Source organism: Loxodonta africana, chromosome 4, assembly GCF_030014295.1.
Source record: "Loxodonta africana isolate mLoxAfr1 chromosome 4, mLoxAfr1.hap2, whole genome shotgun sequence".
Lineage (NCBI taxonomy): Eukaryota > Metazoa > Chordata > Mammalia > Proboscidea > Elephantidae > Loxodonta > Loxodonta africana.
In genome coordinates, this window is record NC_087345.1 from 188,831,013 (window position 1) to 188,849,993 (window position 18,981).

The 18,981-nt window shown below is 38.9% G+C and overlaps 1 protein-coding gene across 20 annotated transcripts in view; it reads left to right on the plus strand.

Annotated features, from left to right (window-relative positions):
• Positions 1–18,981, plus strand: part of PARD3 (par-3 family cell polarity regulator) — an 823,651-nt gene that overhangs the window by 414,275 nt on the left and 390,395 nt on the right. For 14 of the 20 annotated variants that reach the window (XM_010600267.3, XM_010600273.3, XM_023539777.2 and 11 more), the window contains one exon: positions 1,278–1,409. The exons of the other annotated variants lie outside the window; for them this stretch is intronic. In XM_010600267.3, coding sequence (XP_010598569.1) covers positions 1,278–1,409 — 132 coding nt within the window. The remainder of the gene's footprint in view (positions 1–1,277; positions 1,410–18,981) is intronic. 20 annotated transcript variants of the gene reach the window in all.

Here is an 18,981-nt window from a genome sequence, read left to right on the forward strand (position 1 = left end):
CAGAAAAGGAGGGTGAAAATGATTGCATGACTCAAAGAATGTAATCAGTGTCACTAAATGGTACAGGTAGAAACAGTTGAAAATGGTGTATGTTTTGCTGTGGATATTCTCAACAACAAAACAAAATTAGATTAAAAAAGAAAAGTATGGTTTAAATAATGAAGAATCATATATGCAATATTCAGCCAAGCTATTCTTAACATTATTAATGAGAATATTTCAGTATTGCTTCTAAGATTGGGTACTGATATAAGTGGGCCTAATGGAGGGTTAACATTTTAATTTGTTCTTGTAGGAGATATTTAGATTTCAGTTATTGTACTAAAAATTTTGTCTCCCTTCCTTTATCCTAGCTTTCTATTTATACTTAAAAAATTATACATAGAACATCAAAATTAAGTTTTACTGTCCCAAAGCCAAAGATGTTGTTATAAGTTGTTATTTGAAAGAAGACTCCAATAGCATGGTGTAGTGGTTAAGAGCTACAGCTGCTAACCTAAAAAGGTTGGCAGTTCGAATCCACCATCCTCTCCTTGGAAACTCTATGGGGTGATTCTACTCTGTCCTATACGGTTGCTGTCAGTTGGGATCACCTTGATGGCAATGGGTATGGGGGGAGTATTAAATGAATATTTATCAACGAGGTAGGTTTCTGTGTAAAGACATCACTTGTCATAAGCGTGCCCAAGTGAACAATTATGCATCTATTATGTACCAAGTGTAGGGATAGGCTGATGTCTTCCTGTTTTTTTTACTTGATAATATTTAAATTAATGCTTACATCTAGCTTGTGAAGTAGGTACCAAAACAGATCCAGAGAGGCCTAACTATCATGTCCAAAGTCACAGAACTAGAAGGATCCAAATAAGAAGCAAATTCATTTGTTTTCCTTGTTGTAAACGTTTGTGGTGAATTGTAGAAGATACTTCATAGTACAATTGTGGAATTGGAAAGAAGACGTTTCTCACATTGTTGGTGTACGTTCTTGGCTTGGGGAGATGGCAGGAGTGCAGAGCAGTGTTTTGTCTATTGTGTGGATGCATGTGTGGCATCCAACTTCCCTGATATAGTCATTAGTCTCTGTTCTCCTAAGCACATGACTACGTTTCTGAGGTCTAGTCTGGGAGGAATTTCCTCAGTCAGCTCTTTTGTATAGGCTTGGAGAAATATTTTAAATATGTAGAAACATTTCTCTGTGATTTTTGAAAAACCAGTTGCATCGTTAATTTGCAACGTCTGTGTTTTTTCAAAACACCTTTTTGTTTCTTTTTGAATAGAAAGATGAAAACTACCGAAGCCTCCCACGGGATACTAGTAACTGGTCTAACCAATTTCAGAGAGACAATGCTCGCTCCTCTCTGAGTGCCAGTCATCCGATGGTGGACAAGTGGCTGGAGAAGCAAGAGCAGGTAACAGAAATGAATCTTTACAAACGTGGCATTGGTGTAATATCCTAGCCCACACCCCAAAAATGTTTTCCCTCTAACAATGATGAGTGAAGGGAAATTATTCTAACAAACTTCAGTTAAGTACCAGGCGTATGTTAGAGTCACCTAACAAATTCAGAATATTTCTGTGGGGGTCCTTGATCAAGATTTCTTATGAGCATTATGAATATTTACTGTCAATTCTGAAGGAATCATGACTTTTAAGTTTATACTGTTGCTGAGGCATAGTTATTTGGCAGTGAATAATAAAGTTAGTGAATAAATTTTCAAGGCTGCCTGTGGCCTCTTCTTTCATGGACAATAACTCAAAGGCTCTGAAGAAGCAAATTCAAATTTCTACTGTTCCTGACTTCATCTTAGGAGAGAAACATATGAAATTGTGGTTTTTCAGAATTTATATTATTTCGTTAGGATTGAGGACTTCTACTTTCAGAAATATCAAGGACCTAGTTTAGGTTTGTAAGTATTTGGAGTTGACTCGTTCACTCTGCGTTGTAGCCACCTGCAATTAATGGACTCAGAATTGTTCACCTCTCAGTAGGCATAACTGCTTCTTGTCTTAGGAAGAATGACTGTTCGCACAGTGGCTACATCACTGTTAGAGAAGCGAATTGCTTTAGTTTCATATGAAGACTTACGAAGTTAATAGGAAGATTTTGATGTCTAAAATACAAATTATTCCAGTGTTGCTTTTTAAAAGTCATGTTTTTATTGTTAATCACAGTGTTTTTTTTTTTTTTTTTTTTTTTTGCGGTTGGGGCTCCAGCATGTTCTTTGTAATTTTAATAGTTTTGATATTAAAAACACACAAACTTGGTTACTTGGTCACTTGGTTATTTTCTTAAAGAAGTTCCTATAGATGGAATACTAGGTGAGTACTCAGGGAAAGAACGTTTTGTTGTTTATCTGCTTTAGCAATTTTTGAAATTATTATTAATTCCGTTGCCTAAATATTAGAATAGCTGTTTTTCAATTTAGGTATCAGTGGAGCGAAATCATAAGTATTTTACTTACTGCATCTCAGTCCATATTTTATACTGCCAATCTCCTAAAATAATTTTGTGTATGGGTGATGTGGAAGTATGAAACACCAATAGAAAAAGACAGCTTGCCTTTGACACTATTGATGATATGGGAGGTATAATGATTTTTCTCATGTAGTAATTGCACCTGGGTAGTGCAAATGATTGATGCATTTGGCTGCTAACTGAAAGGTTGGAAGTTTGAATCCACTCAGAGGCAGCTCAGAAGAAAGGTCCGGTAATCTTCCAAAAAATGAGCTGTTGAAAACCCTACGGAGCATAGCTCTACTGTTGTCATGATGCAAGGTCAGCATGAGGACGCCTGGTTAATTGTTAGCATGTAAATATTGTGTGATGAAAATAATTTTTTTTAAATAAATGGGAGTCCTACTTAGGAAACACAATTTTCTCAAAATTGCACCGTATTTTTAAACTAATTGATACTATTATGATCACTTCAAAATTAATGTTTTATGATTTAGGTATTTTACTGTGTGCCCTGGAAGTCAGACTGGCTGGTTGTTCCTATTAGCTATTTACTGTATATGAATGAGATTTGTGCATGTTACTAAATTTGTTCAGACCTCAGTTTACTCATCTATCAGATGGGAATAATCGTAGAACTTGCCTCGTAGAAATAACTGCTTCCTGTCTTGGAAAGAAGGACTATTTGCAAAATTGTGATATAATACCCACAAAAGGTTTATAATTATACCTGCTACCTGGAAGCACTCAATGTATCTTAACAGATTAGTTACAAAAAAATTGGCTGCTCATAACAGAAACTCTAACTAAAAGCAGATTAAATAATTATGAAGACTTACAGTTCATATAAGAAGTCAGGCGGTAGGGAAGGCTTAGTGACAACGTTGAGGAGCCACGTCTCTGTCTTCTCACCAAGCCACCCCACAGCACCTGGGTGTTTTTCCTCAAGCTAGACTTACCTGCCAAAGCTCCAGCCATTGCATCCTAACATGGCTGGAAGGGGCACCGGGCCTTTTTCTTCTTTATGGCTCTTTTTGAAATAAATAAACCTTTCTCACAAGCCCCCCAGCAGATGCCCTCTCGTGTTTTGTTAACCAGAATTGCCTTATGTGGCCATTTCTGCCTCAAAGGTAGTGAAATCATCAGAGTTGGTTTCCACTAATGAGTTTAACCCCCTGGAGCTGACAGGTGGGGGTGGCTCACCTTCCTGGAAACACACGATTGAACATGCCTGGAACAAAATTGGGGTTCTGTTAAAGCAAGGAGGGTGGCGACAGTGGCGGTGGGGATGGCAATCAACAGTTAGCTAAATATGACAATTTTTTAATGCAAGATTAGGAGAAAAGCTTGGCAGCCCAGAGTTCCTAAAATATACTTAGATATGTTATAAAGATATGATTTATTGCAGTTGTAGATCTCTTTTTAAGAAAGTAATGTAGTTCTGCTTTGTACTTTGGGCTATAAGACAGTCGCTTTTTATGTAAAAGTGATTGCATTGAGAATCCACACAAACACTTTTTTCTAAAAATTGAGTCTTGATTTGTTCTGTTGAAGTTATTTGAAGTATTATAACCTGCTTAAACAGGTTTTTTTTTTTCTTCTCAAAGCACGTACTCTTACTACCTCAGTCTGTGTAGGTAACGTTAGCTAAATGATTGCTAAAAAAGCTGTTCTTCCTGACGTAAGTTTAAAAAATGATGATCCATTCACTAAGTTCGATGTTGAGACTGCTTTTACTTGGAGCAGTAGAAGCCATTGCTAATTTCAATCAGCAGCGTAATTAATTAGCCTGAAAACTACTTAACAAGGCAAGAACAGCAGAAGAAAACCCATTAAAATACTATTTTAAAAAATGGGCTAGAGATAAGCAGTACAGTGTTTGGCCAAAAGAGGAGCAATAGGTATGCTGGATACTGTGGGAAATCTGGTTTAGAGATTCTCATTTAATTGCAGATTTATTCTGTTAAATATTCCTTGTGCGTCATCTGACGTGGATGGGTGATGTCTCTTCTGGGCTTTTTTTTCTCCTGAGTTTTTGCCATTAAAAATATAAAAAAGAGGATGGCATCACATAGATTAAAGAGTGCGTATATGGTTTAAAAAAAAAAAAATCAGCCCCCTGCCTTTACTCTTTGGGTTCCGCAGGGTGGAACCGATGGCTCTCTTGCTTTAGTTATGCCAGCTAGACTGAAGAGGTCAACAGAGTTCTAGATTTTATATGCCTCCGGTGGGTTTGTTTTGCTCTGTTTCCTCCTAGAGTGCTTGTCTCTCATTATCTTTGTTCTTGAAGGAAATTATGACCACATCAGCTTTACCAGTGGAAATAAACATTAGAGATGAAAAGGACAAAGGACTGCTAGATTGCTGAGCTAGCAGGTACCTTAGGCGCTGAGGGGGTCTTAACACTTTCTGTGAGATTGATACATTCAGGGATATTGAAACTTCTTTCCCTCTGTCAGAATTATCAGTAAGTTTTACTTCTGTCAAAAAAGGTGGGTGATGTATCTTGTTAGAACTCTGTATCCAGGAGCCACTTGAGGCCAAACTTGAAATGATTTCTAGAAATAACCGCCTTGCTTTGCAGTGACTAATTCAGCTTGCTCAGATAGAATAGCCTATAGCCGAGTCCTGCATCAGACGTCGTCAGACAAGGTAGAGCGCCCTTTTCTTGGGTCAGTCTGTGACTTCCTTTTCTTCTGGGAGATCTCAGTCCAAACACAAAAGGAATTGAGAACAAAATGGGTTGTTGTTGAAAATATATTACCTTCAAAACGCTTCTGCATTCCTGCTGTTTTAACTCTGAAGTCCAAGAAACAAAAAGGGTAGCAGAATTCTTAGTTTTGATGTTTGACACGTTTTAAAAAGTTTGGGGTCCTCTTAACACTTCCCATTTCCCTGGCTCTGAGTAGACTATAATGTAATATTGGCAGATAATAGATCATAAGCTGACTTTGTTCTTATATCCTCACACTTTATTGCAACTAATAAATCCCACAAAGGAGGAAGCTGGGCTTTACAAGACTGGAAGAATTTAGGAGCAGAAAGCAGAGGGACCTTCAGGGAAACATAAGCTAATTGGGAGCCTGCCATTTTCACTGCCTCGTCTTGGTGGAGAGGCCTGCACCCAATTAGCAGAAACGCCGAGGAGGTAAGAGGTGCCTCCCCGCCACTTAAGCTTTGTTACAGGGGAGTGACTGCCCTGACCTTTAGAGAAAAACCTGTTTTAGGGTCCTTGCTTGCAAGCAAAAGCTCCATCTAATTGGCAGATCCTGCTGAAGGATGCCAACTCTGAGTAAACTGCCTTAAAGGTGTGGTGACAGCAGGCTTCAGATGTGGTGCCAGATGTGCCATGCCCTCTGCTTGGCACCCTGGACTGCCAGAAAGAGTTCCACAGCCCAGCATCGAAGGCGTAGCGCCAGACGTTTTAGGAGCAATAACAGTGCTGCTTTTTTTTTATTTTCTTATTTCATGCACTTTTGTCATGATCCCCAGCCATTACGGTCCTGCCTCATACTTGTTTTCTTCATAGAGAAGAAACATTCCTGGCCTCTGATCATTTGTTCCTTTTAAAATGAAGGTTACTACCTCATGGAGAGGCTTGTACTTTAGCCTGCATTTGTATAGTCCTAGCTGGCTAAGAGCTCCGCTGCTAACCAACAGGCTGGCAGTCTGAATCCACCAGCCGATCCTTGGGCACCCTATGGGGCAGTTCTACTCTGTTCTGTAGGGTTCCGATGAGTTGGAATCAACTCAACAGCAGCTAATAGCAGCAACAGTTATATGTTAAATGAAAACACTTATATATTAAAAAAATGCTAGAGAATAAGTGTCATGATTTGCCTTATTCTCAAAAAAGGACAGTTGGAAATTGCTTATACTGATACTTTTTAAATGTTCAAAAATGTTTATACATTATAAACACAATATTCAGATGATACATAGTACACATGTTCCTGAATCATGAAAAAAGGGAATTTCTATGAAAATGTTTTTTTTATTTTTCATTGTAATTTGATTAAGGGCAAAATATTGAAGGTCTAGCACTAAAGTGCATTAAAAAAATTAGAGACGATTTTAGTTGTGAGTAATTAAGCATACGGTAATGAGGAAACATTCTTAAGCCTGTGTCCCCAGGTTTTACATTGGGGAAGTTTAAAAAAAAAAATGTTTTTTCCATCCAGGCCGATGTGTAAGTCAGCCGTAAGTGACTGTGGCACTAGGTCCGTCGCCTGTTTTGATTTGGTCTTGTAAACGGTGAGTCTCAGGGACAGTCAGGCTGCTACAGTTGACTTTTTCACTGATGATCTGCCTTTCCCCAAGCACTTAATAACCTTTTCTAAACGAAAAGGAAAAAAAAATTTTTTTCTCATTTAACCAAAACCCAGAACTGTCTAGTTGATATAAAGAAGTGGGTTTCCAGAATATAAAATGATCATACTTTGTTCATTACAAAATTTGGAGATGGCTTCTTCAGGATTCTGGCGACAACCCCTGAAGACGGGTCAGGGAAATGATTGCAGGGCCCTGGCACTAAAACGTGGGACAAGCTATAGAAATTCCAACATGGCAGTACACAGGGCTTCAGGCTATCTGCCGTCATCAGTCAGATATGAGGTTAGGTTGTGGCTCTGCCAAATAATAATGAAAAGGTATTTTGTTGTTGTTTCATTAGCCTGTGGGACTGAGTAACCAAATACCTGTTCTGATGTCTGACTAAACATAACCAAAGTTCTCCACCCCCTACCACCTTGCTCCAGATTCTAAAATTCTCTGTTAAAACTAGAGGGGGTTTTAAATATTGTTTCCCAACTGGTAAATCTTTCCAAAATTTATGCAGAAGGAAATATAATTGTGTTTTATCTCTAGTAACAGCCAATATAGAAACTGAAAACATCAAGATTGTTTTCAAATTAAGTATATTTTTCATTGTCAAATGGCAGATTTTTTTTTTTAATGTAACAAATCTGTCCTGTTTCCAATAATACCAAAACAACCTTTAAGAGAGTTGTCATGTCACCTGGGTGTGATAATACCAATAGCAGATTGATTTGATGTGTTTTGCTAGTAGGATGACTGCTGTTATAATTTACATCTTAAAGTTTTTTGAGTTTTAAAACATAATAATGATTCAGGCATCCTATACGTATGTGGAAAACTGTGGTGGTGTAGTGGTTAAGAGCTACGGCTGCTAACCAAAAGGTTCGCAGTTAGAATCTACCAGGCGTTCTTTGGAACCCTATGGGGCAGCTCTACTCTGTCCTATAGGGTTGCTATGAATTGGAATTGACTTGATGACAACATTTTTTTTTTTTTTGGTGTACGTACGTGACATGTTATTTTCCACGAGCCCTACCTCAAGTGGAAGAACAAGACTAGAGCATAGGGGCCCTGGTAGACATCCTTCTTAGAGACCACACTGATGTTCTGGAGAACCTTGACAACCTCACGCAGGACCCTTTGGATAGCATTTTCTCCTGAGAGCAACGGACATTTTACCCTTACATACAGTTATCAAAAGACCAGTGGGTCTAGGAAGCATGTTTCAGGGTTGGAACTGCTGTAGTTTTGTAAACCTGTTCATCTAATTATTGTTGTTAGCTGAAGTCATGCCTCCTCCCCCACCCCCCACCCCCCACCCCCCCCCCGCCCCCGCCTGACACACACACTCATGGTGATCCGAAGCACAACGGAATGAAACGCTGCCTGATCCTGTGCCATCCCCATGACTGGGTCGTTGTGATTTATAGGGTTTTCATTGGCTGATTTTAAGAAGTAGACCAGGCCTTTCTTTTTAGTCTGTCTTAGTCTGGGAGCTCCACTGAAACCTGTCGGGCATCACAGTACAAGACTCCACAGACAGACTGCTGGTGGCTGTGCGTAAGGTGCATTGGCCAGGAATCGAACTTGGGTCTTCCACATGGAAAGCTAGAATTCTACCACTGAGCCTCCACTGCCTCGGTCCATTTAATTAAAAAAAAAAGAACATTGTCATCGAGTCAATTCTGACTCATAGCGACCCTATAGGACAGAGTAGAACTGCCCTATAGAGTTTCCAAGGAGCGCCTGGTAGATTTGAACTGCTGACCTTTTTGGTAGCAGCCCTAGCACTTAACCACTATGCCACCAGGGTTTTTGTCCCTCTAATTGTTTGTTGACGTTGTTTGTTGTTGTAGCTCATTGATTGTGTTGTCTTACAAAAGTTGTATAAACTCTGCAGAGTTCATCTGTACTGTCTACAAATTCAGAAAAATAATACTTATAGGACGGAATTTTCTGTTTGTGTTACTCTCCTGCCTATCTTTCATTTTATGTCAGAATAATAGATTTGATAGTTCATCTCAACAACTTTCTCTGGTATTGAGTAACTAATTTTTTTCTTAAATATTATCTTCTCCTTGAATGTTGGAAGTACCATTTGGAAGGCTGGGCTGGTTCATTTTCATCCCGGGTGTATTTCTAATGCCCTCATCATCCTTCCTTTCAGAATTGGATTCTCGTTTCTGTGGCTTATCAGAATTAGAATAAAATTTAATCCTTTTAAATCATCTCTGGTTCTTTTCTGAAGAACATAATCTGACAGAAGAATGACGTTAGTGTTTAATCTCTGTGTCTGTGTTCATGTTTTTGATGTTTCCTTTTGTTTCGGGCAACCATGCTTGTTTTAATGCCATTAAATGTACGGATGGCATTTAAGAATGCTCAGTGTCTGTGGAGGTACTCAGAGCATTAGGCTTCTGCTGGGCTACTTGCTAGCACCTGGATCCCTTTGTGATAGGGATGGAGTTGGGGGGTCAGTGTCACTCATCTGCTTTTGGGAGCTGGGCCGTGTAGCTTTAAGACGCACTCTCCAGATGCTCCCTTTCCTTTCCAGCCGGCTGTGTTGTATTGCTTCTTTGGCCTGTGGAGCTAAAAGCCTGCCAGCAGCAGGAAAGTGAGTCAGAAATTCTACTGAGTACAAAAATTCTTTGGTGGTGTGCAGATTAACCTTCATGGGGAATCTGTTAGTAGCTGATTGTTTCCTTGCCTGTGAATACAGCTGCTGGAACTAGAAATTTACAGCTTGCATTGTGGATGGAGATGCATTTTTGCTTTTAGCTTCAGTCCTCAGGTGCCTTTTCGTATTTTTATTGCAGACAGTCTTAGAGATTTTTTGTTGTGAGTGGTAGAATTAAATATTAGGATGAAAAGAATATATACTTTATGCTATCACTCTTTTTATTCCTCCCTGTCTGTATGCCATTTTCTTTTGAAATCTTATTCTTTTTTTTCCATGTTCAGTGTGCAGCGGAGCTGCTATTCTTTAAAAAAATACTGGTTAAGAAGTTGCATTAACATTTTCAGCGCACGGTATGTTGTTTTCAGTACCAATTTCCTGCAGCAAGTAGAATCACTCCTAAGCCACGTTTTAATTTTAGAAGTTTATGATCCAGGTAGGTATACTTTTTTTTTATCAGTTCTATACAGGCTTTCACCAGCTCCCTTGAGCATGGTCTTGGAATGGTCCTGGAAAATTCTTGCTTTAAATACTAAAGCAATGTGTCTAATGATTTTATGTTCTTTTCCCCCACTGAGGGCTAGGTATATGTGCCCTATACTATTTCCATTGGGTCTTTTTTCTCTCCCTTCAGTTCTTCTTTCCTCTGCTATTTGAGTTAAGTGGAGATTTCTTAGATCAGTTTTCTCTAATAGCCAAACAAATCATAAATTAAAATACTGAAAATAAACGTGTGGTTTCCACGGTGTGCTGCTGATGGCGTGGGGGTCAAGGTAGGATTTTGTGTTTTATTTCATGTTTTTATATTGTCTGCACTTTTCCTACAATAAAGCACGTGTTATTTTTGAAGTGCTTTGCTTTTAGTATAGCAAACTTGATAAGGTTGGAAGCCTGAGCGTTTTTCCTCTTTTCTGTAAGCACTATGATGCCCAAGCTATAAACTGGAACTGCAGTATTGAGTGTGTAAGAATTGAGTTAGACCCTTTGAGAAGCATCGTATGGCTTCCTACCTTTGGGATTCCCCTTAATCCTCTGAACTAACTCATTAGCTGTCCCTCTAGTGGCTTTGATTTGTATTTCATGGAGCAAATAGAAGCACCCATGTTTTCCCTTCACCAGGTTTAACAACCTGTCTGTGTTTGTACTCCTGCCATCATTCTTCTTATATGGAAGAGGCTTCCCTGAACCTCGCAGTTGCCAACAATCTTCACTTCTAATCTGCCTCCCACCCTATCTCAGCCTTAGTACTTTGTTTCTGTATTAAACTCCTCTCTCCCAAATCACAACGTTCTCTTGTTTTCTCTTTGTACTAGATCATTGTCCTCAGCAAATTGGTTTGCCCAACTCCCATCTTAAACTACAACAGGGCAATGCTGAATCCTCTTCACTTCCATGTGGCCCTCAGGCTGCTGGTCCAGGTCTCTGTGTACCTTCAAGGCGAAAACCCTCTCTCTGGATATACTGATGAGTTTGTTAAGGGAAGCAACTTGTTTTAAATTGGTCTTGTTGTTTGAAAACTTCTCCCTTGTTGGTAATTTAGAAAGTTGAAATGATAAGATATTGGTGTCTGCAATTACTCCAAAGGTAAATGCCTTATGTACTTAAAAAACAACACACACAAAAGAATGTGTCAGAGGTAGCTCTTAATACAGTGATTTTCTTCATCTGTTTTTTGTTATTTGTAGCATCACCAAAAGGTAGACCAAAAATGGTAACAAACCAAGCGTAAGTAATCTTTACATTAATTATAGATGCCAAATGCTGAGTTTCTAAAATGGTATTTAAGCATCTAGAGAGAAGTAATTTATATCCGTATTTAAATGTCTTTTGCCATTCCATTGTTTACTCCTTTGACCACCTTTATCACCTCGATTTTTCTATCGTCTACATGTAGACAAAGTTGTTCTAATTTATTAAATGCCATAAAATCTGTCGCCATTGAGTCGATTCTGACTCATAGCAATGCTATAGACAGAGTAGAACTGCACCATAGGGTTCCCAGGAAGTGGCTGTTGGGTCTGAACTGCCGACCTTTTGGTTAGCAGCCAAGTTCTTAACCACTGTGCCACCAGGGCTCCTTATTAAATGTCATGGCTGATACAAATTGATAGAGCAGTTGGAGCTGCTCAGAGTAACGCCTTGTGCAACTATGAGTATGCATTGGTGCGTGAGTGTGGAGGCTGTTACATTTTCTTGAGGCTATTTTCACTTAAAAAAAGCCCAGAATCGTGATGTTTGCATCTTTTACCAACCAGTGATATATTGGGTGGTAAGATCCCTGGGTAGCACAAACTGTGCTCAAATACCAACCTAATGATTGGCAGTTTGAACCCACCCAGCGGCACCATGGAAGAAAGGTCTGGCAAAGTGCTTCCGTAAAGCTTACAGCCAAGAAAACACCGTGGAGCGGTTCTACACTGTAACACATGGAGTTGCCTGGAGTCAGAATCGACTCAGTGGCAACAGGTTAGTCTTCACGTTCTTATTCCTTTACTCCGCGTTTCCAGTCCTGATGATTCCCCTGTCCCTACCCCAAGCCTCTCTTCTCCTTCTGAGTACAGCAGGCCATCAGCTCTCACTTGTACATCTGCACCAGCAGGGCAGCCGCTGTCCTTGCCTCCTGTTTTACAGCTTCCATCCTCGCCACTGCGGCCCGAAGGATGTGTGAGGCTGGTCAGCCTATTCCCTGCGAGCACCCTTAGGGCTCCTTGCATCCTCAGGAGAAGCAAGGGGGGAGAGGGAGATAGTTAACAGCCGTTGGAAGCTGCCCAGCGTGGCCTGGGTAGGAATTTCATAGCATCTGTTATACAGAGCCAGTTCCTGGAGCTTCTAAGCCTCACAGTGAGTTTCATAACTTTCTTAGACATATTTCAGAGGGTTGTGAGGGTTAGATAAGTCATGTAAAGCTCTGAAAACAGTACCTAACATAAAGTAAGCACTCAAATGTTAGTTTTGATGATGTTTTTGTTCTTGTTGTTGGGTCTTCCTGGCATGCCTTCTCTGAACTAATCCCAAGATGCTCCTATGCCACCCCCACAGGCTGCCTCCAGCTCTGCAGTCCCAATTCTGATCCTCCACGTTCTCCTTGCTTTTGCAGCCTTTGAACATGCTGGCCTTTTGCATTGTTGTGGTTAGCTGCTGTCAAATCGTCACCAACTCATGGCAGCGCCACGCACCATGGGATCAGACTGCTGTAGTCCGTAGGGTTTTCATTGGCTGATTTTTTGGAATTAGATCACCAGGCCTTACTAAGTCGTTTTCTTCCAGTCTCAATTTGGGGGCCTCCAGCCTGAACGATATTTTTCCTGACACCAGCCTCTACCAGCCCTGTATCCCTCATCCCCACCCCTATCCTGCTGAAATCTAAGTAAGGTACATGTAGTAGTGTCTTAACACTTTTTCCATCATGGCACTTGTTGTTGGTGGGTGCCGCCTAGTTGATCCCAACTCACGGTGACCCCATGTGACAGAGTAGAACCACCCTATAGTTTTCTTTACGGGAGCAGATAGCCAGGTCTTTCTCTCACTGAGCCGCTGGGTGGGTTCAACCACCAGTCTTTCTGTTAGTACCTGAGTGCTTAACTGTTGTGCCACCACGGCTCCTTCACAGTACTTAACATGTTACATTTTAATTATGTACCTTTTTTTTTTTTTTTAAGTAAGAGTAGGGCCCGTATCTAGTTCTATTTTTTTTTTTTTTAGGGAGACACGACTGAATTATGACACTAGATCCCTTCCACATGCATGTCCATGTCAGATTGACATAATTTTATTGAATAAACTTGTTATTGTAAAAGGTTCTCTGTTTGTAATTTGTGAATCTAAAACTGTTCTTAAAGCATTTCTATAGTATTTTGATTAAAAAGAAAATCTTATTCCATAGATAGTATGTCTTTCCTTACATTGAATATTTAACTTTCAAGATCCTCTTCTAGATTAAATAGGGGAAAAGTTATGGGATGGCAAGTAATGTTAGTTCATATCAGCACAGATCTTGGCTTTTGTACTTATTCGTATTGTAGGTCTCTGGAGGGACTAATTTTCCTGAGAACCTTGTATTTTAATCATACACAGGCCCAGTTCACTAATACTTTCATAAACCTTTGGCTGAGACTCTGGCATTAATGTTCTGAACTCTTAGAAAAAGAAACATATTTTTTGTCAGTTGGCCAAGAAAAATAGGCCTCAGTTCAAATAAAAATAATGTATTTGCTATTTTAGAGAGGTTTTTCCATTGAGCAATGTGTTAAACCTTTTGCTCGTTTAGTTGTCTGAAACTGGACGCTGGGTAGGCAGTGTTTTGATGTATTTTCTGTAGCTTGATTTAACGACTCTTTGAATTTTAAAGTTTGTCTTTTGTGTTGGGGGTAGTCCTATTGAAGTATGCCTTATTATTTATTTGAGAAATTTTATTCTTGAGCTCATTGTGGATTTTAATAAAAGAATGAATTTTAATAGAAAAATGGATTGGGAATGGTGAAAAACGTCAGGGAATTTTTATTGGAGTGATGGACGCTTTCTTAAAGGCATATGTGCAGGGTTCTCCTTCTGGTGTTAGTATGTGACCCAGCGACTGCTTTGAATCTCACCTAGTGCAGAAAGGCTTCTCTCTTGCATCTCCAGTAGTCTCTTTCTAAGCTCACTCGTCTTATTTACAGAAACGCCTTCCTTCTGCTCTACCTTCTCGAGTGCAGATGATTTCTCTAGGTGGGTTTTTGTATGCTCTTCCTTGGGGAACTTTTACATTATTTGAGTTTCTGTTTTTACCCCTCCGTCCTTTGGTTACCCACAAGTACTCCCTGGTCATTTCTGTCAAGCTGCCTTATTGACCACTTAGATTCAACATATATGAAGGTGAAGCAATCTTTACTACCTTCTCCCAAGCAGAACAGACGCAATCTTTAGTGTGAAGGGCAATGGGACTTGAAACCCCTTGTTCCGGACCTGGCTCTCCATCTGGCTTTATTACCCGGGGCAGTACATTCATACAGCCTCTCTGTGCCACAATTACCTCACCACCTGTGAGATTGTAAGTAGTTAATTTGCAAAGCTTCCTAGGCCTAGAAAATTCTATCATTGTCCATGATTTTCTTTTTTAATTTTGCCACATGTCTCCCAGGAATCAACTTTTCCCCCTTTTTCCTCTCTGTACTCTGTGTTTTATCTATTGCCAGGGTCTCCATATTATGCTTTTTTTTTTTTTGTACATGTGCATAATTTCCTACTTTCATAGCACCTGTCCTCATTTCTGCCATATTCCTTTCGACTGGACTGCTGTAATAGGTATTTGTCTTCCTGCCACCATCTGTTCCTTCTTTAATCAATTGTACATATTCCTATTTGCTTAATCTTCCAAACCACCACTTGGATTGCATCACCCCCAAGTTTAAAAGCATGGGAAAAAAAAACTCCTTACTGCATTCTGATTTAAAATTACACTCATCAGCTTGGTATTCAGTGTTCTCTGTGATCCAGATTCCAGTTTGATTTTTTTAGGCACCATCATCTACCATGACCTCATGCACATCTTTTGCCCTCATTCCTTCTTTTTAAGTTAAATGCTCTATTCTTTTGACCTTAGATATCCCTGGAATACTAGATTGCTCTCAACTTTAGGATCAGCATTGTGCCGTTAATTACCTGTCTGTTTGGTCAGATATGTATCGGATGTTTGCTTTGAGAGAGTTCTGTGCTGGAAGGTGGGGTAGGAGGGTCAGTGATGTTAGTCAGGCGGGTCAAAATTGGATCCCAACATCGGACTTACGGTCCAGGATCTTGAATAAGCCACCTAACCTGTGGCTTCTTGGAGGGACAGAACCCTGGGTTGAAATGGTGGCATAATGAAAACTATTGTATCCAAAAGTCCCTCTGAAAAAAACCTAGCTGATGAATTTTTGAGGAAATGTAAATAATTCGTTTGAGTTAATGATCTTTGTTCAAAATACTGATGAGTTTTTATCACGTGCTTTAGATGTTATTTTTATTACTCTGCCTTTCTGTAACGCTCCTGTGAGGAAGCGGGGTGATAAGGCAGAAGGCTTTGGTTTGACTCCCCGTAAGATACAGCAGCCTGACCTCTCTGAGCTGCCGTTTTCTCATCTGGATATTGAGGAAGTTACTCCTTTCTTTCTAGTATAGTTATTTGGAAACTTTAATGGTCATACCATAGTGATTAACAACTTATGTCCTGGACTCAGAAAAGGTTAGATTTCTGTTGCGCTTAGCTGTGTGTGTGACTTAGGCAAAGTTGATTGACCATTTTCTGTTTCACTTTTCCTTTTTGTAAAATGGTAGAAAATAGAACCTATCTCATTGATTACTTTGTGAGGATTAGATGAAGTAATACAGCACAGTAGTCAATAAAAATTAGTCATTTTAGTTATCATAATGTGCTAATCAAAACATTAAATAAGATTTTATCGTTTTCTGCCAGTTACCCTGCCCAATTCCAGTAGTCATGGTCTATCGTTAGGAAGTCATCTTGCTTTTTACATGTAAGGTCTTGCTGGATAGAACATGCAACAGTCTATTCTAATACCAAAGATTCTGTGTTATGGCTTTCAGTATTTGAAACTCATTTGTAGTATATGATTATTTTTCTTATAATTTTCAGCATTTAGTTGGCTATGTTTTCTGTATAATTATGCAATTTTTTTAAAGATAAAAACCTCTGATAATAAAGTGATATAGCCAAGGTATATCATTAGAGTATTCTTATGATTGTACTGGACACCGTATTTTGTTGTTGTTGTGTTATACTACAACACTGTAAATAAGATGTTTCTTAATATCTTAATAGGAAGTACTAGTATTAAGGCTATGCTTTTGTTCTTTGAATACAACAGAATCCAAACATATTTTTTTTGTGACTATAATCCTTCTCATATAAGCTGATCTTTTATTTATGTTCAAGTGGGTATAGACTGAAATAAAATTATATCTAAAATCTCAGTTCATGAATCTATTACTGTTACCTCAATTCCTGAATATATTTCAATTCATAAATATATTAGGCAGCATGTAAGACATAAAAATTTGCTTTACCAGTTTAGTAATTTTGCTATTTCATTTTGTCCTCATTCAGACTAATCATGTTTTTCTTTTTCTGTACTATAATTACTTTGGTTTTAAAACATAAACAGAATTAATTTTTATGATATTTTCTATTTCAACTTTATTTAGAATCTTTTTAAATAAAGTTAAATTTACTCTGACTCTAAAAGCTGAGACTACAACTTCGGAAATAAACTTTCCCTAGATTGTCCTTTGATTATTAAACGATTATTTACTGTTTATTCTCTCTCTCTCTTTTTATCATTTCCTGCTTGTGTATTTCTTTACTTTTTTGGAGCAAAATTCTTCATTCCTAACAAATTTTCATTGAATTTGTCATAGTTGCTCTTTTTTTGTCTGTGTGTCCATGACTGTGTGTGTGTCTGTGTGTATGTATACAGGATTACATAGAATTCTTTACTTTTAATGGTTCTGCACTGTGTAGAGTAGAACTGCCCCAAAGGGTTTCCAAGGAGTGGCTGGTGGATTCAAACTACCGACCTTTTGGTTAGCAGCCGTAGCCCGCCATAGCTCTTAACCACTGTGCCACCAGGCCTTCATGTAGGTCATCCCACACCCATATAGGTCATAGTGAAGGATAAAAATAGTTCTTACCACCCCTACTCCCCCTAATGGTTTCAACTAGCAAACCCTCTGATCCCCCTAACTAAGGGCCATGTGGGTTTTCAGACACTGTAATCCTTTCCTGGTCCTCTTGTCCCCTTGGCTGGACTTTGACCTTCATAACTTGGACACTTATACATGGAGGTTCCCTTCTTCTATCCCAAAAGTGAAAGGTCAAATCACTCTCATCTATATTTTGAATGATTTGTGCATTAATGGAAATATGTTTTCTGTCCTTTATTTCCCAAAAAAAGGCAATTTGTAGAATTTTTGGCATTTTTTAAACAATAAAGCAATGATAGCTGTTTTAAGTAGGTGAAGGACACTTTGTTGACCTGTGGCTCGTGTGTTATCTCTGAACCTTCCTAGTCCTATTCTGAAGTGCACCGTGAAAGTCACACTGATTGAAAATGTTCATTGTAGCTAGGGGTGGAGGTGGGAAGAGAAGGGATTCTTCCTCAATTAGTCTTTGTATCTGGAAGGATGGAAAGAGGTTGAGATGAATCGAAGGGCTGGTCTTATTGTTTGAAATCATATTCTTGGGTTTCCCACCTTGCAGGAATCTTGGTCTGCCTGCTCCTTGTGTCTCTTGAGGCTTTCTCTGGTTGCCATACTATTGGAACTCCCTAGCCAGTGCTCCCTTGCTTCCACGTGTTGACATGAGTGTTTGACTGTTTATTCCCTCTGGAGCCATACAATTATCGTCAGCCTCACATTGCCCGCATTCTGCTCCCCTTCATGCTGATGACTAATGTCTTTACTAGAAGTTATTGAGGACCTCCCATGTTCTGAGCACTGAGGGAGGTACATTTGCAAAATTCTTTTCAAGAACACGAACATTTACTATTAAATTTTAGTTTTTAAAATTAATGTGACATGCTGTTGTTATTTATAAACATTACAAAAATAAACATTTTGAAATAGTCATATAATTGTTATTTTATTATAGAATCAGATTGTATAATTAGATTCTGTATCTACTTTTATTCTCTCTTGTTCTGTTTTCTATAAAAGGAAAGTATCGGTGTAAAATATGCCAAAAAACACATGCAAAGGGTAAATTCCAGTTTAATATTTTTCGATTAACATTTATGTCTAAAATGCTACAAATAATGAGGAAACCCCGTTTGTTGGTTGTTGATTTGTCAATTGTGTACCTTCCATTCATGATCTTGTGTGTGAAATGGACAATACTACTTCCACATTAAAGAGGAGGAAACTCGTCTTTTTAGTAAGTTACTTGTATAATGTTACCTAGTAACTGAGGGAGATACTATATTGAAAATATAAGAGTAAAATTTGCCCTTTTGCTTTAGTTCAATTATTAAATATTTCTGTAGTATTGATTATTGATGCTTAATATTGGTAAAAAATAATCCCACTCCTGATTGAAAATATCTTAGAGTCTTGTAGGGTCACCAGAGGACATGGATGATAATTATCCTAGTGCTGAAGTAACAGAGGCGGGTGGAAGGCACATTTCAGTGGATGTGATAATCGGACAGAAATTCAGAGAGGTGGAATGGGTGCCAGGGCTGCTTTGGACACACAGATAATGTTCACTCTGAGTCTTGAAGTCCAAGAAAGAGTTGACCTGCAAAGAGCAAAATCCTGGCCAAAGAAAGAACATACATGAGCCAGGGTACAGGAACAAGAAAATTGATGAGATTTTCCTTGGTGAGCAGTCTTCTGTGTTGAGAGCTTGGTGTGCATGTGCAGACAAGATGGATATGAAAAGTTAGATTGGACCCAGGTTGCAAAAGTACCCAAATATATGTCATCAAGTGAAAAACTGGTGGCAGAGAGAAAGGGTCAACTCTGCCACTTCTGTACACAGTTCATGTTTGTTTTTTTT